Source organism: Chelon labrosus, assembly GCF_963514085.1.
Source record: "Chelon labrosus genome assembly, chromosome: 21".
Taxonomy (NCBI): domain Eukaryota; kingdom Metazoa; phylum Chordata; class Actinopteri; order Mugiliformes; family Mugilidae; genus Chelon; species Chelon labrosus.
In genome coordinates, this window is record NC_140354.1 from 12,302,837 (window position 1) to 12,330,524 (window position 27,688).

At 42.6% G+C, this 27,688-nt stretch overlaps 1 protein-coding gene across 4 annotated transcripts in view; it reads right to left on the bottom strand.

The window, feature by feature from the left end:
- Window positions 1-27,688, bottom strand: part of pkn1b (protein kinase N1b) — a 37,527-nt gene that overhangs the window by 2,756 nt on the left and 7,083 nt on the right. Inside the window, exons 1-22 of one of the 4 annotated variants that reach the window (XM_084571356.1) lie at window positions 18,211-18,856; window positions 14,707-15,001; window positions 13,403-13,548; window positions 13,190-13,310; window positions 11,799-11,944; window positions 10,776-10,989; window positions 10,499-10,693; window positions 10,269-10,378; window positions 9,911-10,054; window positions 9,458-9,533; window positions 8,826-8,961; window positions 7,937-8,033; window positions 5,235-5,330; window positions 4,156-4,247; window positions 3,723-3,795; window positions 3,433-3,524; window positions 3,136-3,312; window positions 2,077-2,139; window positions 1,904-1,980; window positions 934-1,076; window positions 490-597; window positions 287-367 (exon numbers count right to left, since the gene is read on the bottom strand). In XM_084571356.1, the coding sequence (XP_084427482.1) occupies window positions 287-367; window positions 490-597; window positions 934-1,076; window positions 1,904-1,980; window positions 2,077-2,139; window positions 3,136-3,312; window positions 3,433-3,524; window positions 3,723-3,795; window positions 4,156-4,247; window positions 5,235-5,330; window positions 7,937-8,033; window positions 8,826-8,961; window positions 9,458-9,533; window positions 9,911-10,054; window positions 10,269-10,378; window positions 10,499-10,693; window positions 10,776-10,989; window positions 11,799-11,944; window positions 13,190-13,310; window positions 13,403-13,548; window positions 14,707-15,001; window positions 18,211-18,300 (2,772 nt within the window). In that variant the 5' untranslated portion in view covers window positions 18,301-18,856. Of the gene's footprint in view, window positions 1-286; window positions 368-489; window positions 598-933; window positions 1,077-1,903; window positions 1,981-2,076; window positions 2,140-3,135; window positions 3,313-3,432; window positions 3,525-3,722; window positions 3,796-4,155; window positions 4,248-5,234; window positions 5,331-7,936; window positions 8,034-8,825; window positions 8,962-9,457; window positions 9,534-9,910; window positions 10,055-10,268; window positions 10,379-10,498; window positions 10,694-10,775; window positions 10,990-11,798; window positions 11,945-13,189; window positions 13,311-13,402; window positions 13,549-14,706; window positions 15,002-18,210; window positions 18,857-27,688 lie in introns of those variants that run through there. The other 3 variants (XM_084571357.1, XM_084571359.1, XM_084571358.1) reach the window with 3 other exon arrangements.

The following is a 27,688-nucleotide window of genomic DNA, read 5'->3' on the forward strand; positions in this document are numbered from 1 at the left end:
AAACCTCAAAGAAGAAGCAGAAGAAGAAAAGAGCCACTTTGGCCTCGTCAGACTAAAAATGGCTTCAGGATTTTAGTTTTAATTTGCCATGGTGTTATTATTCTTTCAGCTAGTACTGGTTATGTTTTGTGCTTTAGACCAAGACAAGGAATTGTAATGATTGATCCGCTACGTTAGCACTTATCTGGAAAAGGTGTATTCGTATCTCATTATAAAAAATTAAAAAAAAACTCAACGTTTTCTTTGATAATGGACAAACAGAAAGTGTCAAAGTCTCGACACTCACCCTGAAGAAAGGCTGTTTCTTGACATCTTCAGCATCCTTTTCTCCAGAGCCGAGGCGTTTCTCCGGATTTCTTCTCAACAACTAGTGACCGAGAAACAACAAAACTCTCATTCACACAACTCACTCAAAAACTAAATTGAAATAAGTGACAGGAAGGAAACATTATTCAGGAGCAGGAAGCGAGAATTAAATGTCAGCCTGACCCGTCTCATGATGGCGATTGCCTCAGTGGAGAGGAAGCGAGGGTATCGCACTTCATCATTCACTATGCTGTCAAAAACCTCCTCTTCATCGTCGCCAGGGAACGGGGACTGAAACAAACAGACAAATATTATTTTAAGAGTGCCCGGTCAGGTAATAATTCTGTTCCTCTACTTTTTACTCTGAAGTCTTTGGGCATTTTGTTCCTGAAGCACTTAGTGAAGATCAACAGTTCATTTCCTGTTTGAATTTTTGGGATTTTCATTTGAGAAGAATATTAATGCCCTGATCCTGTCTGTCCTGCAAATGCAAAGCTAGCAGCTAGTTTTGTACCTTCGATACAGCCCCTTTTTCCTGTCCTAGTGCTACTCTGTGCTCCCCGGACGCTGGCTTCATATTTAGAGGAGAAATCAAAATCAAAGTGTGACTTAACCCTTTATTCTCACCTCTCCCACCATCATCTCGTATATGAGCACGCCGAATCCCCACCAGTCGACCGCTCTGGTGTACGACGTGTCCGTCAGCACTTCCGGGGCCAAAAACTCAGGAGTCCCACAGAAAGTGCTGGTCCTGTCGCCATAACCCATGCCTTAGTGAAATGAGAGGGTGAAGAAACATGCAGAATTTGATCAGATACGTTGTGTGCATGAACTCCGCCACGACACTGCAATTAATCTTCTCCCAGTTTGTCTTTAAAGGGGAATTACCGTTTTTTTACAACCTGGACTTTATTTCTGGCATAAAATATGATCGTTTACTCACCCATATAACTTTGGTGTCATTTGGAGTCGTTTGGAAGATATTTACATCCGCGTATATCCATATAGTGGGAGTGACTGGGGCACCGAAACGCAGCCTCTAAATAATGATTTATCTGCCGCGAAACTCGTTCATTTCACCAATATTTTGTTATGATACGCTAGTGCTATTCTCCATTTAGTCCAGAGTTACCTCTTATCATCATCCGGGGTCTGTAGACTGACCTACTAACCTCTGACCAGGATGCAGAGGCACAGAGAGGAACAGCTGGCCAAAGAACAACAAACCGCTGCACGTCCGCGAATAGACAACAGGTAACTCCGGAGTCAACGGGGAATAGCACTAGTGTATCATAACAAAAATATTGGTGAAAGGAACGAGTTTCGCGGCAGATAATGCGTTATTTGGAGGCTGCGTTTCGGTGCCCCAATCACTCCCACTACATGGATATACGCAGATCTAAATATCTTCCGAATGACTCCAAATGACACCAAAGTTATATAGGTGAGAAAACGATCCTATTTTATGCCAGAAATAAGGTCCAGGTTGTAAAAAACGGTAATTCCCCTTCAAGTCCAAACCAGCAGAGATTCAGTTTGATTTATTAAGCAAGCAGACACTCTTAATGCGTGGAACCTTTCCGTCTTGAAGACTCACCTTCTTTACAAAGCCCAAAGTCAGCTATCTTCACAAACCCCTCCGTGTCGAGCAGCAGATTGTCCAATTTCAGATCCCTGAGTGAGAAAAGGGTTTGGATTCATGTCTAATGTCTGATGAGATAAGAGAGGAAGCTGCATCTTGTGTGATGTGAGATAAACTGAAGTACGCACCGATACACAATCTTTTGGTCGTGGAGGAACTGCAGACCCAAGACCACACAGGCAGAGTAGAATCTATAAGACAGACAATGAACAGAAAGACAGAGATGAATGGAGATATAAGATACTAGGGAGGTCTCAACCTTGTTGAATGGCTGGTCTGAGTCCTGATCTGATTTTTTTGAAAATATTCTTTTGTATGTTTTGTAAATATACAAAATCACAGGTGTAAAACATATGGCCCGCGGGCCAAAAGCAGCCCGGCAGAGGGTCTGATGTGGCCCACGGGATGAATTTTCAAAGTGCAAAAATTACATTGACTGCAATTTTTCCAGTAAAGTAACTGCTAATCCTAGATTTCACACGGTTTTAGTAAGAGTTGTGGACATAACAAGACACTGAGACCTAAAACAAAACAAAAACTGCACTTCTTCTTTTTTCTTAAGAAATGTCCGGTTGTTCATTAAATGTAAACACTTTCATAACTTCTTTGCACTAAAACAAAGGGAAACATTTGGAGTCGTCGTTAGATCCACCTGAGATCAAACTGGGCTGATACAGAGAAAAAAAAAAACTCTTCATGCAATTAGACACCCTTACAACCAATCAGAGCAACCAATTATGTGGCATTAAGCAATTAAAGCATTCTCAACGAACGCCTTGATTGCTGTTAATTGTTCGTCCTTTCAACACTGTCGATATCTTTTACATCAGTTTCTAACGGAGAGACTCCGGACCAACTTTCGGCCACGTAGCATTCGCAGGTGAGGAAGCTGGTCTGGCTTTTTGTTTTTTACTCGATTGCAGAGACTTCTTCATTGTGGAAAATAAATAACGGCAACCAAAACCCTCACAGCTGAAAGGTTTTGATAAAATAAATGACCAACTAACAAACTTAAATATCTGTGTCGTACAGCTTGACTGGAACAATCAAATGGTCACAACTAGCCGATCCAACGTGCTCAGTCCGATCATTTTAAAAATTGATACAGATCAGCACATCCCAACAAGATACTACTAAAGTCCAATCATAAACCTCAGTGGCAGCAGAGACAGACGGCAGAAACTCACACAGCGCGTGGCTCAGAAAAGACGTCGGCATGTATGTGCATCATGAGGTCTCCTCCCGCCGTGTACTCCATGACAAAACACACATGTTCTGGCGTCTGGAAACATGCAAACAGGTTGACCAGGAAGGGGTGGTGGGAGTCGTTGACAGTCTCAAAGATCCGCTTCTCGCACATCAGACTGGAGACAGACAGAGGAGGGAAGGGTGTATGAGACGGCCGTCGTACGAGGTGTAACTGTGGGGCGAATGAGCCCTTGCCCTGCAGCAGAGATCAGATTAAGGCCGTAAAACTGTTTTACCTTTCCACTTCATCTCTCGCCAAGATGTCTCCTTTCTTCAGGGCTTTGATGGCGAAAAGGCTGCTGGTCTTTTTGTACTCCGACAGCAACACCTGAGGAGTCCGACAAAGGCTTCCTTTAATCAGATCGTGGTTTAGAATAATAGAAATGGAAATGAACACGGAAACATTCAATGGATAAGGCTGTTGAAAGAGTCTGCTGGCTTCATTTACATGGACAGCATGACAGTTTTTTGATTCATTGCTAACATAAAAATATTATGTTGTATGTTGTGAAGCGACCAAGAGTACCTTCCCAAAGTGGCCTCTGCCCAGAACTGCGATCAGCTTGAAGTCCTGCAGGGAAAGAGGGCCTTTGTTGGGTCTGAGAGAGAGAAAGATTATGGGCTGATCAGTCAACAATGCATGCAACATCACATGATGTCGTATTCAAATGCGGCTTACAGGACATTAATGTGTACATAAAGCTACTAATATTGTTCACGGTATGTCTTAACAGCTTACAGGACACAGTGAAGCATGTTTACTGTGAGGTGACATATGCTGTAATCCCCATTAATGATGACTTGTCTTTACTGCCAAAAAACACAGGAGCATATTGCGTGTCGGGGGTGTCTTCCTGGTGTCATGCTGTGTTGGCCACATTGCAAAAGAAAATGCTCATGTGTTTATTGTGCATGGGTGGTGGTGGTGGGAGGAGGGGGGTTGTTGTGTGTGTCTGCACCTGGGTAACGAGTTGCGGGACGGGGTTCTGGTTGGCTGCACGCGAGCAGGGGCGTCGGGCGTGGACGGGGGCTCAGTGACTGCCGGCTGTACCTGTGACAAACAGGGATGGAGAAGAAGGAAGGAGGGAAATAAAGAGAAAGAGAGGAAATTGCGAGAAGGGAGATAAAAAAAAAAAGAGGAACAAATGAGGACAAAATGGTTACTAACATCTGCGAAAGCAGACAAACAGCCTCATCATGCTTGATTGCCAGATCCCCTGCTGGCCAACAGCCTCGCTCCTCCCCTCTTCCTGTCCCATCCACTCCCTCCTCTACTTCTAATTAGTTGTCTAAAAAACATCAGAGTAATTAATCCCTAATACTGAACGCACCATCTGCCACAGGCCCTTCTCCCCCCTCTGACTCTCTCTCTGCTCGCCTAATTCTGTGTCGGCCTCACATTTGCCAGTACTGCCTCAAAACATGTTGCACAACGGCCGTGTAAAGATTCAGAATTTAAGCCATCAAATAAATGAATTTACATAATAAGATGATATTTAGTTTCAGTTCTTTTAATGTGATCATGTAATACTAATTGAAGGTTACTGACGGAGTTCCTCAAGGCTCAGTGTGAGGCCCACTACTATTTATTGTATTGTTGGTTTCGAACGATTATATTAATCTCCAAATTTAAACATGACTAAACGAAGTGTTTTTGGTAATCACATGACACACTTCCAATGAAAATGAGTGTCGGACAGCAACATTTTAGGAGTAAATATAGATAATAAAGTCAGTAAAAGTAAATATACGCACTTGCAAGTTCATTGCGCAATGCATTTTTTGGCATTGAGCAAACTTAGATCTGTGAGTATTCTTTCACTTTTGTTGAGGTTATGTTTCTCTGGATACAGACCCAACAAAAATAGTTTAGGATTCAATGTGATGAGTTTTGAGGTAATTTTTCTTCCCAAAACATTCTAATTTTTCTACCCAATGAAATAGGGTTCCTTTACTTTTCATACATTTTGTGCAAATCTGGTATGTTTTTGTTATATTTGTGTAGTTCCACTGGTGTAACACACAGTTTAAGACGTACATTTGTTGATTTGGATTCAACTCCTGCACAAGCCATCTCCCTCTTTTCCTCTGTAAATTCAGTCTCCAGGTCTTCTTTCCAGGCATTCAGGCTCGTCTGTGAATTTCCAGGTGAGGAAAGTGTCAAACAATTATCGCAAAACTCTGAAATTATGTCCTCTCTTAGACTGTCCTTTATCAAAGACGAATAAGCAGGTCTAGTGAGAGCATTATTTTGGTTTGATCTAATAAAATTTCTATGTTCTATTTAATGCTCAGCTCCTCAAAATGACATTATGTTATTTGAATGCGGCAGAAATAAATCTTGGATCTTTTGAATTCCTTTTAGATGCTGCATCTGCTCTGCCTGGTGTAAAGTTGTAATTTCCCCATACTGGGCTAAATTGTGACAGTGCTTGTGGGTCTTTTAAATATTTATTTTAGCATCGCTCCATATCTTGATCATGCGTTTTACAATTGGATTTATTTTTAATTTGTTTCTGTAAGTTTTACATTTAGGGAAGATGTATGATACTGGTTATTGGTGTTTTAGATTCTAATTGTTTAATCTGCCATGCAAGTTTGATTCAATCTACTCGAGGCAGCTCTGTTTGCAGATTTTTTTTTAATATCATATTCAGCTCTCAGAATCAGTAACTCCTTCTCTAACTGTGGGTTACTTTCCACATACACCTTCAGGGCTCTCAAGTTTTGATCTGAGTTCAGAGTGAGATTTTGGCGGCGACGGCAGGAATTTGGTTGGGGACGGGGCTTTGATCTGATAAATGACACTTAAATTCGCACAAATAAAAATATTTATTTAATTCAGCATTTCTTAGTGCAGGTTTGTGTGTGTCTGATAATGTCTGAGCTTACCAATAATATGGTATCACATAATTTAGCCCCCTGGGAAAGATATTTCTGCAACTGAGTCAAAAATGTAGCACTCAGCCTATCATGGAGCGAGGTGAATAGCTCCTGCATGAGCCTTCAAGCAAAGCAGAGCTTTTTTTTTTTCAAATCTCATCTTAAGTTGGTAATGTCCTTCCTAAAAGTTGGTCTCAACTGCTTTGTGAACAACGTTAAAGAAAAAACTAAGCGGTGGCCTAAGAGAAAAGCTATGTGAATAATGTGTCCTGAACTAAGACTATAAAACAAGTGACAGTATAGCTGCTGAAACTAGCCGGGATTCAACGAGCTAGCTAGGCTAGTTCACACACTGGTCAACTGCTAACATTAATACTGATTATCCTGGACACAATATCCCCCAGCAACAAAAATCAAATGATGAGATGACTTACAATTGGTTTATCAGTCGTTCTTTCCATTTTCAAATGGCAATCAAAAATCAAAAAATTAAAAAGAGACTGGTTATTTGTTTTTTAATCTAACACAAAACGAAAAAAATATTCAGTTTTAAACGGGACACAGGACTGATTTTATATTTAATTGGTCGGGTTTACGAGACCCAGAAGTTTTGTAATGAGTGAGATGTGACTCGATGTGACGGTCCTTTTCTCAGCGAGCGTCTGAACCGGGAAAATCTAAATCTTGCCCGGATACAGCAATCCTATTTTTTGATTGGCTGTTCAGTAGCTATAGTCTTTTTATTTGATTGGCTGGTGCGTGAAAGGCGCCTCTGAACTCTACGGGAACGCGCTTGATTCATACCTATTTAAAAAAAATAGCGGCGCAACTTGGTGCGCTTTATCGTGGTAATTTCTCTGCGTGAGAAATACAAGGTGTGGCGTGTGAGCGTGTGAACGGGTCGAAATGCGTGTGTCTCACGCCCAATGCGTGAGACTTGAGAGCCCTGCACCTTTTCCTGAAGTATCTTTATTTTATGCTCCAACTGCACTCTCTCCTCTCGGGCCCTCTTAGATTTGAAACCTGTTTAATAATTTGTCCCCTAATAAAAGCTTTGAATGCCTCCCACTTCATACATGCAGTTGTTTGTGTAGTGTTGATCAAATATCCGTTTTTCTATGTGCTTGACAAATTCCTCATCCTGAAAACACTTATGTTTTTATCCAGGTACACTAAGCAGCAGGGTGAGCGATTTGAAATCACAATATTACCATAGAAACAGTTTTGTACTTTGGACCTTAGTTCTGTGGAAATCAAGAAATAATCAATACGTGAAAATGTCTTATGAGTACTAGAATAACTCGAGTAGGATGTGACCTGTGGATTCAGTCTTCTCCATATGTCCAGCAATCTCAAATCTTTCATAAAGTGCTTAAGAGGTTTCTTTTAGTGTAAAATAGGTAGCCTTGCTTTAAAATCTGGGTCCAGAGAAATACAATATACTTTTATCCAAGATGAATTATTTTTATTTTGTTTAATTTGTGTCTAAACAAGATTCCTTCCTCGTGTTTTCTTTGTTTTCTCTACAGTAATTCCTCTCTTCATTCCTGGCTCCCACATTAATTCCCTCTGCAGACTGTGTACTACACACTGGGAAAATAACACCGATTTGGCCTTGATCAAATTAAAGCTTCCCTCCATCCAATTATGTCTCATTAACGCTGTCGCCTTGAGTTTTCAGTTCTCCCCCTTCTCTCTGATCTCAGGCCGAAAGCTATGTCCGTCTTAGATTTCACTGCAGCACAACGGTGCAGACAGAGGCTGCAGGTAGGAAGTGAGCAAAATGGTAACGTGATAGTGTAAAGACGCCCGTCTGTCCCCATCAGCAAGTCCTTTGTCTGCTTCGCTCTCACTCACCTGGGGAGCAGGGCCGTCCACCACATCGCACCCGACCTCGACTTTAGATGGAGAGTCGCACTCCGGATTCAGATTCAGCTTCTCTACGGAGATTTCTCTGCAACGTTCATAGAACACAAATCAAATAAAATCTCATTTACTAAATGCTGTTGTGGTTTTAAAAGTTAAAGACACTCTACAGTTCAGTCAACTTTCCCCCAAAAACCTGAATCTTCTCATGGTTTCAATAAGGAAAATAAATTAATGTAAACCTGAATCAAGCTTGGTTTTTAATTTAAATCCTCTAAGTTATGGAAAATAGTAAATATTAAAAAATGTTGCTAAAAAGTCATATTTGCTTTAATGGTAAGCATTGTACTGCCAAAAGCATGTTGCACAACATCTGTGTAATGAAATAAATGAATGTACATGATAAGAAGATATTTAGTCTCAATTGTTTTAAATAGTCATGTAATATTAACTGAAGGTTACTAACGGAGTTCCTCAAGGCTCAATGTCAGGCCCACTACTGTTCATTAAGCAAAACGTTTATAAAAATGAATCACATTACATATTTAGGATTGAAACAAGTTTCTGTCAGCAATCTGTCTGGGATATATATGTCAAAGTGAGAGCACCCGCTATTTTAAGCTACATAAATAAAAATAATGATTAAATAACCCTAACAGTTATGAAACATTAGAAGATACCATTTAATGGCTGCACACTCTCCTTTACACTTACTACACAGACTTTGCACACAATTTGTATTTGTATTTTCAGACTTCTGTCCGCCAGATTTCACTGATTTTGACTGCTTATGTTCAGTAACTTTGGTTTTAGACACTTGTTAAAGAACGTTGCGCGTACGCCTTTGCCAGGATCGCCACTGGGCGTATTAGTCACATACCCCGTGCTGTGTGTGTTGCTTGTGAAGCTGGGTGTGTATGCGGACGTGTTGCTTCCAGTGGGGATGGCGTTCCTCAGCAGGCGGACCCAGGTAGCAATGTCCACGTTCATCTGACGGGCACGCAGGAAAGCTTTACCTGAAACAACAGCGGAGAACATATTATCACGTCTGTTTGTACTGAGGAAAAAGAAATAAAACCACAATGCAAACATCAGCATAATCACATTTAATGACGTGACAGTTCACGATTGTTATGTTTATAATCCCTGGACTGAAGAAACTTTATATGCAGCATCACCTCTCAACCCAAACGTGGCAGCAGAACAAGAAAAACCCTGAAGCCATGTCTCAGTTCCTTACAGAAGGACACACTGACACATGCTCAGAAGGAGGCCGATATTGAATTACCAAACTTACTAGCTCATCCACGCAACCACCTGAGCTGCAGCCATACATTTATGCACACTCGTATCTGTTTCTTTTGTTGACTCATTGCCCGAAGTGTTTCCCACAGAGCACCTAACACTAAGAGTGATCCCACGCTTGCTCTAACTCCTGCAAACTTTTATTCTTTAACAAATGTAAGGAATTATGTGTTATATTTAGGTTTAAGAGGCTGTGTGTGAACCTACCGTGCTCTTTAGAAAATACTTTCCTCTGCCTCTGGAGTCTTCGCCCTCTTTCTATCACTGGGTTGAAGAACTTCACCTGAAACATTAACAGTTGCATGTTATTGCACCTATATTAAGTGAATGTGTGGAGCAGTATGCATCAGTACAGACACAACAAACCAACATCAAGCAACTACCGACCAACAGGGAAGCCTGTGTCTAGACCGAAAAACACAACTCCCCACCAAAAAAACTGAAACTAAAGACTTGGAGGAAACATCTTCAAGAAACTCTACCAGTTCAGTTTGTTTGTTTTTTTTAATATATACGGTTCACACACATTTCCCAATGTCGGCTTGCTGTGTCCCAACCTTTCTAAGGAATATGTTCATGTGATTTTTCATTTTATGTTGACCTGTTTATACAGTAGATCAATAAATCAAACGGCGTGTTGGTACAAAGTTTGTCCTGTACCTCAGCCAGCAGCAGTCCTTGAGGCTCCAGTTCCAGCTGGACTTGGTGTCTTTGGTTGTCCAGGAACTCTTCCAGCTTCAGGTACTTCAGAGCGCACAGGGAGCGGTAGTCTCTCCAGTGCACTGCTATCTCCATCTCCCTGGACTGATTACAGGACATGGAAGGTATGTAAGGAGAAGATCTGACCAGTTTCATATTATTTAAAACAGCATCTAAGCTCTAGCAATTTCTTTCTCTGAATAAAACAATCCAGGTATTTTTGTGTGAGAATTAGTTGAAGAACAAACAAAATCACAGTATGTATGCGTGATAGGCTGCGATAACGCAGAGTGAAGGTGTATTTTTCTCCTTGTCTTACTCTCTCTAGCTCGACGGTGAAGGTCTGGTCCCAGGCCTGCTCTCCAACTGTTTTCCAGGCCGACTGACCCACCACTGTGTTTTCCAGCTTCAGCACTGCACACACCTCAGCTGTAAAACAAACACACCCAGGATCTTTCTCAAGTCTTTTTTTCTCAAGTTCTTTACACTTAGATTTTCACGCCAAGTGGAATATTTTGTATGGCAACAGGAAGAACAGAAACACTTTACAGGAGAGCTCTTCGTTCTTGCTCGGGATCTTGAGGCTCATGCTGCTGGTGCTGCGGTTGTAGAGGCCGCTCAGTTTGAACGAGGAGCGTCCGTCTCCTTGGGAATAAGAGGGAAGAACCACTGGGTTCGCTCTGCTTCGCCCTGGGACGACCTCCAGGAGGCCCATGCAGCCCAGAAGACGAACCTGAAGAGTACCTGGATAGAAAAACACATTTCTAGATACAAAACTATAACTTTGGTTAAAACAGAGACATCAGTGGATGGAGTCTGAATCTACCTGTGAGTGGTGACGGTTTGCTCAGGGTGCTGTACTGGTTATGGACATACGGGGTGCTGTGGCGAGAGCTGAAAGCCGAGGAGGAGGCCAGCACCAGCTCCTCCTTGATGAGGCAGGCCTTGGGATGATCCTCGGGCAGCTCCTGCAGCCGCTGTTCCATAGAACACCTGAGCAGGTCGAGGCGCTGGGACGACTCGCTCAGACCACACTGAGCCTGCAAGGCACAGAAAGAAAGAAAATCACACCACAAACTACCTACCATATGTCTCCTAACGTAGAGGTCCTGTGATAAAACCAATCCCTTGGTTCTGGTTCCCCCACACCTGACGTGAACCTTATTAACCCGGGCAACATCCGAGCCAGTGTGACTCCTGTATCTTGCCTTAGGGCTTTACTGTCTCCGCCCCTGGGCAGGACTCGAACCCCATCTTCCTATCCTGTCTCCGCTAATGGTTACATATTGTAACTCCAGGTTCTATGAGTATAGGCGCAGGATGATGTTGTAGAGTGGTACTGATACTGATACACGTGAGGCAATAATATATATATTATAAATAATCAATTAACCCGTATGTGTAGGGCTGTCCTGATTCTGCCTAACAGCACAGCTAATGGTGGTTACGTATTGTAACCCCGGGTTCTAAGAGAGTCAGCATAGGATGACGTCGCAAAAGAGTACGAATATTGATCAACTTGAGGGGATAAAATGATAATGCAGATATGATAAATTATAAATGATCCCATATGTATTGGGATGTCCTGATTCTGCCTATAAGTGCAGCTAATGTTGGTTACATATTGTAACCCCGGATTCTATGAGTATAGGTAAAGGATGATGTCGTAAATTGCGAGTATGAAGACATGAGCGTCATATTGGACCCAATACTAGTACTAGTATTGTACGAAATACAATAAATGCATTTAAGTTTACACTAAAATATAAACCTAATATACTGTATACAGTAACATTTACTTCATTCTGTGGAATCATTACAAAAATGTAAACAACAGAACCGTCCAGACCTCAGCGATGGCCTTCTTATCTTGAACCTTTCCTGCACCCAGCAGTCGCAGCATGTTCTTGGCTCCCTCGGCCATGGCGTGCTCCACTCGGTAGTGATGCCACAGCTCCTCCACACGCAGCTCCACCCCACACAGGTCTGGCTTACCTGGTACACAGATCCAGGTTTAGTAAACAACACGAGAACAGATGGACGTACGGGGACACGCGGTGACGATTTGTGACAAAATATGGCACAGGAAGAGAATGAGTTTGCCGTAGCCAGACTCAGTTCTTATCAGAGCTTGGGCCCTTTGGATTTCATAATGTGGTGTGTTTCAGCTGCACATCTGCACAATCCTACAACCAATCAGAGAAACGAATTACGTGTCGTATGCTTTTCACATAATGCCTTAATCTGCTAACTGTTCGTCCTTTAAAGTCAATGTGCTGACCATATCTTTTACAACAACTGTGATGGTGGCATATAAACATCTCAGTTCTCCAATGGCAGCCATTTTTCCATAAACAGAATCAATTTAATGGCTACATCGCCGTTAATCTTCTGTCCATCACCACATTAAGCCTCGATTGGCCTGGCAGATCTTCCCTTGGCACAATGAATTTTTAACAGACCAAATTTGTCCAACAAACATTTTGTGGTCTCCTAGCTTCCAGGCAAAACCATCACTAGTATATTTTTTGAGCAGCTGCTTTGTCCGCTTTGTCTGATGTTTTTATCTCCATTTTTGGTCTCCACCACCCCCTGAAGGAAACAACTGACTCTACGGCAGCCGCAAAATAGGGTAAGGGGAATAATCTTAATAATTCTAAGAGTGACTTCTTTCACATACAAGCAGTCGTGTGATCTGTGTTGATATTATATATAAATATTAAGATTTAAACAGGTGCAGAAATAACATGAGGAGGAAAGCGCATATATCATTGGGTTTCCCGTCCTTTCCAAAGTCACTACTCTGCTCCGAGCTTTTGTTTCATCCTCTTTCATCTCTTCACTTCCGTTCACTGTGTTGTCATCTCTGACTCAGTCCTTTCAGTCACACTCCCTTCCTGGCTCCCTGCATCTGTCCGGCCACTCTCTAACCTCTGGTAAATGAGGCATGGCTTTTAGTTGTTGGGCAACATCAAGGGGATGCAGGAACATCAATAAGGCTCTAACCTGAGAGAGTCAGAGGGCTGTAATGGACGAGGTGAGTCTGAGTGTGTGTGTGTGTGTGTGTGTGTGTGTTGGACTAGAAGACTATACACTGTGAAGTTCTGAAGCAAGAATTGATCCATTACCACCCGCATCATAAAATATGCAGTGTTTATAAGCTGAAAGAGTAAAAGAGGTGGGATGAAAGAGGAACTGAGAGACGTGAGTGGGGATGAAAACAAAGAGGATGGTACGTACTTTGGTTGTCCTCAGACTGCTCCGTGGCCTGCATGGCCTTTCGGATCTGCATGCGGATGATGTCAATCTTCGTCTTGCTGTCCTGCAGCATCTGCTGAGCCGTCTGGAGAAGCTTTTTGTCCTGTGAAGCATCATAAAAACAGGAAAGTAAAATGATTGACTGATAATTGGTAGCTGAAGTACATGTAGTGACTTTATTCTTCAGTGCAATACCTTGGTGCCTCCATTGGCATATATTGGAATCATGTTCTCTGCTCCCTGTTTGACCTTTAGCTCAATGTTTAGCTGCCGCTCCAAAGCTGCAATGCGGTGCTGATTGGCCGACGTCCGATTGACTGAGCCGGGAGACTTAGCGGTATCTGGCAAGAGGAGCGGATGAACAGTAAGAGGTCGGGTTACTTTTGGTTATTTGAACAGCACTGTCGTCCTCTGGCAGACGAAGCTTTGTCCATAAATTTTAGCCCATTAAGTTCAACTTTATTTACCACTGAAGCACTGTTATAGTAATTCCCTTCCGATAAGGAAGCCTTTGATCTCAGTTTAGGTCAGTATGGTATTAAAACAAAAAAACTCTTGCATGAAATAGGTATTCTATCATGGTGTATTATGAAAAGATAAAATCTAGCAATGCGAACGTGACCGGTTCATACAGGAACTTGAACTCATGATCACATCCGACCAACAATGTGGTTTTATCATTCACCACTTAGTCAGAAATGTAGGGCCATCTCTGCAAAAGTTCTCATGACTAAACAGTTTCTTAACTTATTTGTCATTGTGTGGTGAAATCACTACGTATTGTGGCACATTTCTTACCCACAGACACAAAAAAACTACATGTAAAAGCAGCTTTTGAAGCATAACAAATAAAAAAAAAAAAAACAGCACTTGACAATGACGCATGCCGCTAACAACATTCCCATCAGATGTACCTTGGAGTGTCCATGGAAAACCTTAAACCTGTTAAACGTCAGCATGTTAGCATGCTAAAATTAGCATTTTGTGTACCACACCTGGTGTAATTGTGGACAATTAAGACAATCAAGACTAGGGATCTCCAGATCGAGCCCGATCTTTTGCGGTTGTTTGTTTTAGGTCTGCCATAACCAAACAAAAACCACATCCCTGTAGCATCAAAACTTCTTCTTCTTCTGATTTAATGTCAATCGGCTGTCATCAAAGCTGCCAAAAATCCCAGAAGAAGAAGAGGCATGTCTGCTGTGTGGAAGTACTTTACTCTGTATAATGAAGTCAGAAATGGCAATTTGTAAATTGTGCAATGTGGATGTTTGGCGAGTTGGTTGTAGGAGAAATTTAGTTTATTTCAGATCGGATCGGGACTCGGATCGCCTGATACTCAATATTAAATAACTGGGATCAGCCAATACACCACCCAGAGGTACTTAAATTTCCATTGCAATGTTGGTATCATACTTTTGCATCACAGATGTAAAAAAGAAATGGATTATTCCACAAAGTACTGGTAACATGCAAGTAATGATCATTTTGGTGGATACCTTTGTTGTCGTCAGGGCCTTTGACCACAATATGTGCGTCCAGCTCCTGCAGCTGATTTTGGAGGGCCTCCAGCTTGCGGTTGGAGCTGCGGAGCTGAGAATCCACCTGCTGGGCATTCCTCTTGTCGGTCGTGGCCCTGCGCAGGTTTTCCGCACCTTCCTTGATCTTCAGCTCCTTGCGGATCTCCCTGCGGATCCTCTCGCGGTGCTCGTCCAGGCGCTGCTGCACGCTGGAGTCTGAGAAGTCAGAGTTCTGGTCCAGACCGAGCTGATGGAGCACAGAGTCTGGATCATTCTGAAGGAGGAAATGATACGATTGAGGCGAAGGCTCAACAAGACAAGAAGTCATGTTATGCGTCCTGAAAGTTGCACAGAAAAGAAAGTTCTATATTGAGCCAAGTGCGTATGAGGTGGATTATTCAGTTTGTGCTGAAAGAGAAACCACACGGTGACATCTCCGACTGCTCAGCTCATACAAAGAAGAAAATAGTAACTTTCAACGTGTGAAACCTGCCAAGCTGAAACTGTGAAGCAGCATCAAAGCAAAGGCATCACCTAAGCGCTAAAGAGCTGAGTGCTCACATCAGCTCTCCTACTGATCAACACTAACCAGATTACAGCAGATTAGAACAACATTAATGGAGAATAAAATCAATCAGGGTCTCTTCTGCTTCTGGATCGGTCACAAGTAAACACAAAGTACGTGTACACATAGAAAAATGTCATAAAGACATGAAAAAAAAAATTAGTTTTAGTGCCTAAACACACGGGATTGAAGAAGCAGATCAGTTTATGCTAATTTTAAATCAGATTTCACGTCTCTTCTTGTCCATAAATTGTTGCAAGTATCTAAAACCTGCATTTTAAAGCTTAAACTCAAATGATTATTGTATTAGACGTAAATATATGTATTAGGGCCGTCAAAAAGAATGCGTTAATGATGCCTTAACGGGTGATTAAGGGGCATGTTATTGAGACATTAGTTCAAACCGTAGTTTGAGAACTCAGGAAGTCATTAAAGCAGCAGCAATGCCGTGAAAAGCAACCAGAATCTAAAGTGGAGTAAATAATTTCAACCCGTGGAGGGCAGTAGTACGCCCTGTAACGTCAAAACTGCCCAAAATCCCGAAAGAACCAGAAGAGGGAAGGGAGCAGAAGCAAACAAGCGGGAATGATAAAGGCACAGGTCTGTCCTTCCAGATGGTTCTCTTGACAAGATCACAACTCATTGCCATTCGCTGTCAATATGAACTGAGCAAGAAGCTTTAAGTGTAAGCTCCCCGTACATTAGCGTTCTCCACGGGGCTGGGGGTGGTCGCTGTGTTGCATAAAAACACGGACGCCAAGCATTGTTTAAAAAAAAAAAGTTTTATCTGGTGAGGTCAGAAACTGCACAGAAAATGCTCGACATTCGCTCGGTAACATTAGCCGTAAGTAAGAACACGGCTGCTAGGCAACCGCTGGCGTCTAGAAGCCACCGAGGCTAACAGTTTAGCATGTTAGCAACAGGGTAAATTAATGGGGGAAACGTAAAAAAAATTTAAAGATGAGCCTGATGGGTATATATCGACATTTTCCTCAGACGTGTAAAATGTTGAAGAGAATGCTGTGCGACGAAACCACAACATGTCAACGCACCATTCACCTCCACCATTTCTAAAAAAAATAAATAAATGGCAACAAGCTCGTGAACCTCGCAGAAAAATTTGAGATTGTGAAACTCTTGATACAACTCAACAGCGCTATCTAGTGGACTGCCATCCAAACAAACAATGCCCTGTGGATAACACCCGAGGGCTTACACGGAACTTGCATGGAGTACCACATAAAAATAAATCATTCGGGAAACACAACAAATATTAAAGCAAGTTGGCAAAGTTTTCCTTTGGGGACGTTATTTACTGTTGAAAAAGAGTAAATGTTAGCGCAAAAATATCATATCGTGACTTCAGTCTTCTGATGATCGCAACGTATCGTTGGGCCTTTCATGATTCTCACACCTACAGGAGGCATGAAGTTTCACTTTCCACCTACAAGTAGTTTTTAAAAGTGTTGAATGAATTGAGTACTTGAACTAGCTGCAGAGCAAACACCATGCACAGCTGGTGCTGCGACTAGTTTGTTTCAGTGAGCTGTGATTCAACCTGAATTCATGACATGGCGACAGCTGCCAGTAGCTCCACCTGCTCCTTTATGCAGATGCTGATTCAGCACAAAAGAAACTAAGCGCTGAGGGGAAATCGGCTGTGTTGTGGTATGCGGACTTGATGCCGAGTCTTTTGTTGTAAAGGGAGCAAAATTATGATGGGTTAAAATACATGTTGTATAAATATTTGTAGGCCAGTCAGTGGTGCACCGTGGTGGCACACAAATGTCAAAAGTTCAGTTGTCATGAGGAAGCAGAAACATGAACAATTTCTGTATTTTTGTTTTGATGTCTTTATGGGAAATGTGAGAAGAATAAAAACGTCTTGTTATCTGAATGAATAAACCACAAAAATATTGACACAGTAATCATTTGTGGTCACGAGAAACCATCCTGATGTAAGGGAGAAAGGGAAAAAAATAATGTAAACAGCTTACTAACGTCAGCAAACGTACTGCAGATAGGTCCATCTTTACTGAACATTAAAAGCTTTATAAACGGCCGCTGTTCATCACGTTCACAACCCTGACTCCTGCATTCGATTTTACACGACATGATCTACGCTGAAAATGCGGCAAAAGCTGGAAACTCATTAATTTACTGTTGTGACATTATATTCCCTCGGCTAAAGGGGGGCCTTTCGCCGCGCTGTGCAGCCAGCCGTCCAGCTTAGCAGATCTGATTACAACTTCTTAGGTCTCTGTGTCCATCCAGCTACATGCAAGCCGTGGCCACAGCTCTGTTCTCATTAAAACCATAATCCATCTGCAACACAATGCACCACAACAAAGTCAGGCCGAGTCCAAGCGGCCAACAGAAAGAAGCACATGGCACAGGCCGAAGCTTTTATTTTTTGCTTTAATGCGATGTTACGTCAGCTCCAAACTTCAAAAAAAGCAATGTCACTGAGCGTGTTTCACAAACCGGCCGTGGAACGAGGTCACGGCACGGCTCAAATGTGTCGCTTTAGCGAGGACAACAAACGGAGACGCCAGTGTTTGGGACGTGTATATGTGCTGGAGATTGTTCTAGGTGTTGCAGGCCTCAGCAGCCATTTTTCTTTAAAAGAAGAGAAAGCAGCAGCAAACTGTGAACGACAGGAAGGCAGAGTTTGTGCTCTGACGCACTCGTGTTTAACACAATACGGCTCGATCCCTGGCGTTTTACAACAAAGACCGTCCGGAGCGAGGTCTAAGACGCCGAAATCACAACAGCTGGCAGGAATTAAAACTCACAAGTGATTCGCTGTCACATAGGAGATGTTTTTACAGGAAGTGAACGAGGAAGTTGACAGAAGAGAGAGCGGGGCCGTAGTTATGGATGGAAAGAAAGCGGCGAGAAGGGCCGCTGATGCCTACCGAAGAATCAGTTTCAATCTGCTCGGTGGGTACCGGGGATTCAACCAGTTGATCCCTCGGCAGGTCCTCCAGTGCATCCTCACTGGCCATCTTTGGCCTTACTCTTGCTTCGCTCCCGGGGGCCCCTCCCTCCCCTACTGTCCCTCACCACACACACTTATCACACTCACAGCAGTGCCAAACACCGAGTGCTATTCCTGCCTCCTCAAAATCCAGGATGTCCTTCCCGCCAGGAATCAGAAGCCAGTCTAAATCTGGAGCGAGTGAACGAGGCGGAGGAGAGGAAGAGTGAACAGCAGAGGCTCGGCCCCACCTTGCTGCTTCCTGTTCTGCTCTTTGCCAGACACAGACCGAGGCGTCATGCACTTTGTACAGCGGGGTGGTTTTGTAAGTGAGAGAGCTCGCAGTCACTCTGCTTCCTGCTACCAAAGCTGAGAGACAGGCTGTCGTGACAGAATGTGGTCACGATAAAATCGACTATCAGACCATCTACTTGGATATTCGGATGCGTTTGTGCACATGGGCGTTCAATACAGGATACCTTTAATGCATAACCAGCACTGTTCGCGTGCAACCTATGCAGAAAAAGTGCAAGGTTAAGAGGATAAAGAAGCGGTCAAAGGGCACTCTGGCATAATTCCCATTACAAAGCATTACATACAGACTCTCTATTGAAGGGTGCCTGATATTTAAATCAAAGAATTAAGTCTTGATTTTTCTTCTAAACGCACAATAAATACACAAAGCCGAGCGTCACTTCCGAGACATGAACGAGTATTGATCAGACGTCCCTCCTGCCGTTCCTGACGTCTCCAGACGGCCTCACGTCTCCCCGAATTCCGTCCTCTTCCTGTCAGTGAAAGACAAGCAGGTCATGAGTTTATCTGACTCAGACACTCGGCAGCGGAGGGTCACTGACCTCCCGAGCTCTCGCCGCGCGGCAGATGGTCCTCTTGTGGATCACAATCTGTATCTGTGCCACCACAATATGATGTGCCCGGCGTGAAAGTAAACAGATAGAGGGAAACGATAAAAGGAAGTGAAATAAGGCGAAGTTGAGCCGACACATTCGCAAATCACACTCGGAATGAATCTGATCAGGCATTAGACGCTGCCTGCGCCGTATCTGTGAGCAGGTATTGAAATATCTCCTTACCGAGCGGTTGAGGCTCTCACTGCTCGCATTGCAATGTGGACTGGCGGCCGCAGAGATAGCAGCCCCCATGCATCCATGCTGTCTCTCACCTTCCCAGATACGGCGGAGCTGTCATCCTTTTTGTTTTTATCAAGTCCACAGCGACGAAAAACGGAAAAAAAATCTAGAAACTTGAGCAAAGACTGCTGCGGGGCCTGTAGTCAGCAATAAACTGCGTCTCTCATTGTGTGTGAAATAGACGCCGAAGCTAAAACTGTACTGACCACAGTATCAGGAACTAAGAACACTCTACATGTTTAGCTCTTAAAGTTACAGCCATACCCAGTTCACCTGGTTAGGGTTAAACTCAAACACACAAAAGCTGTAAAATAATGAGCTTGAGGTTTAAATAAATCACTAGAACCAAACAAAACAACTTTATGACTGTTATACTCTGCCATTTTTTCCTGCCTATGTCTTCCTCTCTTTACACCATTACAGTTTTATTTCAGTCTTATTGCCCATCAGTCGTGCACTGTCCACACGTTTCTGGTTCGCCAGATAGAAAGCCATCGGTTTGATTATGTTTTAATGGCCCGTCAGGTTTAGTCATTTTTTCACCCGCCTGCATCTAAAAATAGAGATTAAGTCCTTCTTGTTGGCGGAGAGGAAACGAAATTTCATTCACCTGCAATTCAATAATAACGATGGGGCTTGGGAGCGGACTTTCAGCCTGATTGTAATGATCACATTATGGATGATAATAATTTAATAGATGTTCCCCAGACGGGGTATTGCACGGACACATTTTTTGGTGGATTTCCAGGAAGCTACTGGCGATGAAAGATGTGGATTAATGAGTTTAACACGAGGCCGTGATGTGAGCCTCAGTATGAGTGGATGTTTGGTTTGACAGTTGAAGGGACGAGCTGAACATGTGGGCGATGACTGATCAAAAGAGTGACTGTGGTTCATCAGGAAAGGCAGAGGAGCTGTTAATGATTCATATCTTAACACCCAGGACCAGTATTAATGTGAGGTCTGAACATGGCCTAAAGGGGCAGGTAGAGGTGGTCTTGGATGCCTCCTGGGCGCTGGAAGGAAACTCCAGGGTAGATTCAGAGTTCACTGGAGGGAAACGCCTCGGGGATCTCTCTCTAGAATGTGTTGCTAAGGAGACAGACGCAGACAGACAGACAAGTGGATGGTTTAAAATGTTGTTTGCACTATGTTACCCTTACCACAGTCGGTATAAAAAGTGTACGCCATGACAGCTCCTCAAAAGTGAAGCCAATGCGTGTGGAGCTCCCCCTGGTGGCTGACTGCAGTATAGGTCTCAAGTCCCACCCCCTCCATGTTAGTGGATGGGACAAAATAAAACACTTTTTCTGTCATTTTAAGTTGTTAATATAAAGACGTATGTTCACGTTTTGTTTTAGTTTGTTACTTGACACTACAGGAAACAGGATGTGACATCATGATGATTGACAGTTGCTATTGACAGGAACCTATTTGTCTGTTTGAAACCTACAAAATGGGAAGCTGTGCTATAAACTAGATAATGGACCTTAAGGATCTGAGGGATCTTTGAAGCTTTTTTCAGTGAGTTAAATTATTTAAATTTAATGTAATTTACCAGCCAGATAAAACAACACGCCAACTTAAGCTCAGTGGGGAAAAAAAAAGACAATTAGTTGACTGTACAGCGCATAATCCAACATTTCTTTGTAACCAGTGGAGGTAGACCAGAGCGCAGTATTAACCAAACTTTAACAAATTTTTTTCTACAGCCTCAGTTATCCTGACAAATAAAACTGGCCGCTTAATAAAGTGATTTTTTTTGTTTGTTTTACCACTCCTTATTTCTTTGCATCCTCCATGTTGCGTCAGACCGATTTTGAGAAAGGACCCAAACTTTAAATTCTCCTCACACTCTGATGTCTGCACACAGCTTCATTCAGGGATCTGGGGTAAAAAGGGGCAGGAGGGGAGATTTGTTTGGAGAAGGGGGAGGTGGGGGCGAACGGTGAATCACAATTAATCTCATATATATATATATATATATATATATATATACACACACTCGTCGACCCTGAGATGAAATAAAGCACTCCGTCTCAAATGAAAAACAGAAGTAATACGCTCAGAGCATGCATTCAAAGACACGGGCCTAATGTAGTGTAACTGGTCGATAACGGCATTGTAAGGCGCTGTCAGCTGGATGTTGAGAGTACTAACAGGAGGAAATGTTGCCTCTCATTATGTCAACACAGATCAGAGGGAAGTCTGCCTGCAGAGTTAACATCAGGACGCCGTTGCACTCAGCGAGCAGACAGAAATGTTTGACTTTTACTACTTCTGCTGAGCGGAATGGTTCATTTTAATGAATTAAAGCTGCAGTTTGACATTTGGAGTGACTGGTTTGTGGTAAGACATTTGACACCATTCACATGTTAAAGTGATCTCCGTTAAATCTCTCTTTAACACATACTTTTACCAGAGAACCTCTCCTAGTTTTAGTTAAGTTTTTCAGATTATTGACTTGAAACTAAGATTATTATTCTGCCAGATAACGTTAAGAATTTTTGATCTTTAGATGTGCTTGAGTGCAGATTTAGTTACCCTCAAAGCTTAACAGGATTAGCTGCTTCCTCTTGTTTCCAGTCTTGATGCTAAGCTAAGTTAGCCCACTTGTGGCTGCAACCAAACACGACAGTGGTAACAGTCGTCTCATTTAACTCTCCTCAAGAAAGCAAATAAATAATGTTCGAATAAATATTTAACTGAGTGCACAGCCATGTATTCAACTTTTCCCACGGGCTAGGGTCCTTCAGAGGTTCAGAGGACTAACTGTTTTCTTCTTTCTTCTTTCTTTCTTTCACGTAATAAAGAACGAAAGGTAAATTGACTTGTTAAGCGCATTTGCTAACTTTTATTTATCTATTTTTATTTTACAGTCTAAAACTAAACTTGGAAAATCCCAAAAGACAATCTGAAGAAGCCAAGTGCATAAAAGTACCAGTTATTTAGGGTGTTACCATGCAAAGAGGCAGCGATGGAAAATGACATTAAGCGCTGTAGCATTATGGGAAGTGTAGGACCAAAGTAAAAGGATCTCAGAACGTCCTGCACTGCCAACAGAGTGGCTCAATTTCAAATACGCAACCGCAAACTTCATCAAAGTGAAATCCTCCATCTGTGCAGCTTTTACTCGGGACAAATTGCCAGCTGTTCAAGTCTAAGTGATGATTTCAACTCTAGTCCTCTATGAACGAGTTAACAGCTTACAGAGTGTACCTTGGACTGTGTGTGTGCTGCCTGTTAATCCCTAAAATCCCTCATATTCCAGGGAAATTCTGTTACCAAATCACCCTTTTGCTGTTTTACAAAGTGCAGAATGGCCGTACGCATGTATATCCACTGTTCTGCAAATTCTCAGTGAAGACGATTCTCCCAGCCTGAGCAAACAGGGGAGAAACTGTGCCGAGGGTTAGGTGAAAAAGGGCGTCTTGTGTGTGCTCGAGTGCACATCTGTCCGAAGCAATGTCCGCTCCACAGCTGGGGAGGAGCACATCAGCATGAATGGCATCTTTGTGAAAGAGTCTATCTTCTCGAGAGACTTCGGCAAATGCTTTATGTGTTTGCGCTCCCGGCTTTGTCCTTTGTGAACGCTCCTACAACAAACAGTCGCTCTGTTCAGGCTTTTGAGGAATAAAACGGCATAAACCCCCGATGAGAAAAGCTCTACAGTCCACACACTTAATCTGCCTCTGTCAAGCATGTAACAGAGGCTTAAGAAAATACAAACAAGACAGCAGGGACGAGCGTGAAACAATCCTAAATTTGACAAAATAAAAAATTAGTGACCAGCTCAGAAGATATCTGGACTTAAATCCAACAGACATAACCCACATTTCTCTGAATGCACCAATGAGCACCACCTGCATGTAAAAAGGCAGCAAACAAAGTTGTTGGCCTACAACAGTCAACCCCTATAAGGGTGTTAGTTAGAGGAGAACTCATAAGGCACTTCATGGCTCCACAGTCAGTGGGGGTTCAACCACAGTCATGCTCAGGGGTTTTCCAGATCGGGCAAAAACATAAAAATCTATTAAATAAACATGCAAGATGAAAAATATGGAAGGTCACAAGTGAGCTAATACGCTAACATAATCCTGGTGGTCTGAACTGAAACCTGAATGGAGAGGGCAGCAATAAAAAGTTGGTAATTGTTGAATGTGGAGAGCCCATTGTGTGCTGAGCTCTGGACAGATCTGCACACATCGGCACTAATTTAGATCTTTCAGCAGCCAACTCAGGGTGGATATTTATAGATCGCAGAGAGCGCTGTCTCTATATGAAGCACAGACTGTAAAAAAAACATGGACGACACGTCTCCACTTCCTTCTGTTGGAACTGAGGCTAGAATATTGATGATGCGGGCAGCGCCATCTTGCAAGTTTGGAGGCAGAGTCTATAAAGTCCTGTCCGAGAAGATTATACACTGCACTTATTTTATTTATTTTTTTTTAAGCAAGCACCATCTTGGATTCAGACTTTGCAAATACTAACTACTGATAACTAGTTACATTAATTCACTTACAACCTCACAAAACAAAAGTTGTAATATACTTAAAAAGCTGTGCAGGTTAGCGCAGTTTACTGCACGGCCATTCATTTTGTAAGTTTAAGACATGCTAACAGTCTATCAGGCTCTTAAACATACGTCAGCATTATATTAACTACCTAAAATGAGAGAAACTATCTTTGGAAAAAGAGCACTTTAGTGATTTATTTAACTCCCATCCACTAACATGGAGGGGGTGGAGCTTATGACCTATAAGACAGCCAGCCACCAGGGGGAGCTCTACTTGCTTTGGCTTCATTTTTTGAGGAGCAGTCACTGCTTCCACCTTTTTCTACAGTCTACGATATCAAGTTGGACAAACCCTGTGTGACCTGTGACAGCACCCATATGATTCCTGTGAACCATCGTCGCCATCTTGGCAGTGGCTGATTCAGAAATGGTCAAAGAGGTGGAGAGTGAGTGGAGCTAAGGGAGACAGGTGACGTCAACCAAGCTCCTAATTATGCATAATTTTTAGGCTTCGAACAATTTAAACAATTTAGTTGAACAAGGAAAAAATAATAAAAAAATACAGTTGTTGGTTTAGAGGCCAAAACAAGTTTTAGACCAGGATGTAAACGTTTGTTTCCACGAGCCAGCTGGCCATTTTAGGATCTGTAGTTTTGTCATTTTCATGTTAGCTTAATTTTTCAGCTCTAGAGGTTGTCGTTCTGGGACACGGTGAGGGTTAGAGGTGGCCTCAGATTAGGAGATTTGCTTACATCTTCACAAGTACAGTAACACCAAGTAACTTTGCAGCAGACGGATTAAAGGAGATTCAGCGTTGAGTTCCCTCATGGATGTTCCATATCTAAGTCCTAAAATCTCCCTGACAGCCTAAAACATGAATGAGCTACAACTGCTACAGGGTTTGATCCTTTACTACGTCCCCCGGCTCCCTGGGACGAATCCAAACTCAGATGTTGCGTAAATCATGCTCGGATGTCCACAGGAGATTTGACCGGCAAACCACAAAAAAGGCGCTTAAATCTGCGGTTATTAAGATGTCATCCCACAGCCTCTTACCCCTGGAACTCCTCACCGCAATACGCCAACAAGACAGCAGCTAGGAGGGGACACAGGGAGGCGGAAAGAGCACCACAGTGTAATGAAATGGCGGAGCATGGGGCATGATGGTAATGGACGAGGAAGATTAAAAATGATTATGGCAAAAGGGCTGAAAGGGCTGAAAGGGATAAAAAAGTGCATTCCATCATTTAAAGGATTATCCCTCTTTACTGATGCTGTTGATTACGACAGCATGGCACTCACAAGAAGAGGAAATACACAGCGCAAATGTGTATAGATCTGTCTTATCTTAATTGCAGTATAATGGCTAATAAAACCCGTATTAGAAAGAAAGCAGCAGCTCATCCACACGTAACCAGGGTTTTTTTCCTCCACAGTTTGCACTGAGACGCAAGTTAATTTTTAAAAAGCCTAAAAATGGCACGGAAACAGTTAATAATACATTGGCTGGGGGGGCGGGTTGAAGCTGTGGATTAACGCACATTTTGTGTTCAAGGCAGTATTTTGAGCAGAGGGACAGAATTTATGAGTTTCACTTAAAATAAACACAGTAATGGAGGAGAACGTCACGTTGGGAAAAAGTGTGGCTTGTTTTTGGGAAACAATCCTGGTCTGTGGGACGGTTTCTGGTGGGTTTGTTTTTAGTAAAGCGGCGCACGCACAGGAATAGACGAAGGAGAGACACGGGGACAAGAGGCCATGAAATGTTAATGAAATTCAGCCAGTTGCAGAAAGTGATCGGTTAAAAACCTTAGGGTTGGTTGATACCACACAAGTAACCTCAACTTTGAGGAAACACAACCAACAGGAGCAATTGTTTGACATATGATGTCAACCCATCACTTGGATGAGTGGTGAAATGTCTTCAAGAAACTCTACAAGTCAAGTTCCCTTTGTTTCCACCTTTTGTTTTTGGATATACTACGGACCTGGTTGACTGACAGCCTTCATAGACAAGGATCATGAAAGTCCTAGACTGTCCAATCAGTCCACTACCTTCAGAACTTTCTCTTGTTCACTCTTCTCTCTCTGGACGCTGCATGCTATTCATTAAATACTATTTATACTCCTCCAGTTACAACTCTCATCATATCCTGTGCATTGTTGATAGTGGGTGAAAAAAAAAACTACTAACAATGGCACCTGACTGCTATTTGTGCCTCATTATCGCACTGTTCCAGTAAATCAGCCTCAGAGACTTTAATAACAACAATAGCTGCAGTTTAGGTTACGTTTCAAAGGGAAGATTTGTTGTCGACTACCCTCCTACTACTACTACTACCACAGACGGACGTTTTTCTTCCCCGTCTGTCTCACTTTTAGTGCCTTTGGGTCGACCGAACAGGCAGTCCACTGTTGAGAGCGGCATTATCGTACGGTGCGCCGCTGTTCCCATGAAGCTTCAGCTGTGAGCTCCCCTTAAACCGAACACCACCCCACAACAACAGGCTATCACATGACCTCTGCACGGTGGCGGGGGCTCATCTCAATGCCTCAGGTGTAACCGCAATCAGGTCAAACTGTGGCTCTTTCTCTCTAGCTCAGTTTCCGCCTAAAGTTGGACTGACCTACAATACCAGGTATTTCTGTTACTCAGCTGCAATCATTGATTTAAGTGCAACTTATAAAGGCTGTCAGTTTTTTTAGAAACAGAAATAATACCACCACAAGTGCTCAGGATTCACTTGATATATGGGAAAACCCCCACCACCTGATGGAGATCATGACCGAAAGCTCTAGAGCAGCTACACAAAGGAGTGACTCAATATTAAATGATTGGGATCAGATCAGGGGGCAAATGAAAATTGATCAAGAACGTATAACAAACTTTTCTTTTCCTCCTGAATTCAGTTTTCTTCTTGACTGCAAGAAACCGCTCACTCATAGAACCCGTAATTACATTAGTAACTTTGGTTTCTCCGCCACAGGATGTACCATACCCTTATCTGCCTCAGTTGCTACAGTTGCTGCCCCCTTCAGCTATGTAAAACACAAATTACTGGTTGATGTCAATTGCATTGCTAATTGTGCAACAGCGTAGGAATGTTGCTGCAAACACCAGCAGCTGATTAGTTCAGGCTGCGTTCACATCTAGTTTGCTTGTTTTGAAACCAGCATAGTTTTCCCTGAGGGTTAGGGCTAAGGTTAGGTCGGTCCCTCAGGTCAGTCTGTTTGTGTTTGTGTGAACACAGCAATTTAACTCCATCGCAGCGAGAACACATGTAAACCACAAACCAATACGACCAAGCAGTTTATCAGATGTGTCTTTAAAAGATGAATAGGTTGCTGTATGTCTCCAGAGCGCATTTTCTCAGCATATAGATTGAAACGTTTTCTACACAAATTCAATTGAATTCTGTTAAATTTTATTTATATAGCGTCAATAACAATACAAATCGTCTCAAGACGCTTTACAAAACCACCCGGCTTGAAACCCCCAGAGCAAGCCTGAAGGTGACGGTGGCAAAGAAAAACTCCCTTTTAACAGGAAATTGAATAGTAATAGTAATAAATGCCAGAGGTCACATTCGCTGCAAATGGATTTTTCATTTGGATTATTTCCTGATTTGAAATTTGAAATCCAAATTTCCTGCAAAATTATGAACAATCACAAACCTGGAGCACGTAATTTTGAATGCTTGCTGAATGCTAGCTTCCTTCAATGTTGAGTATAGCATATTGTATCA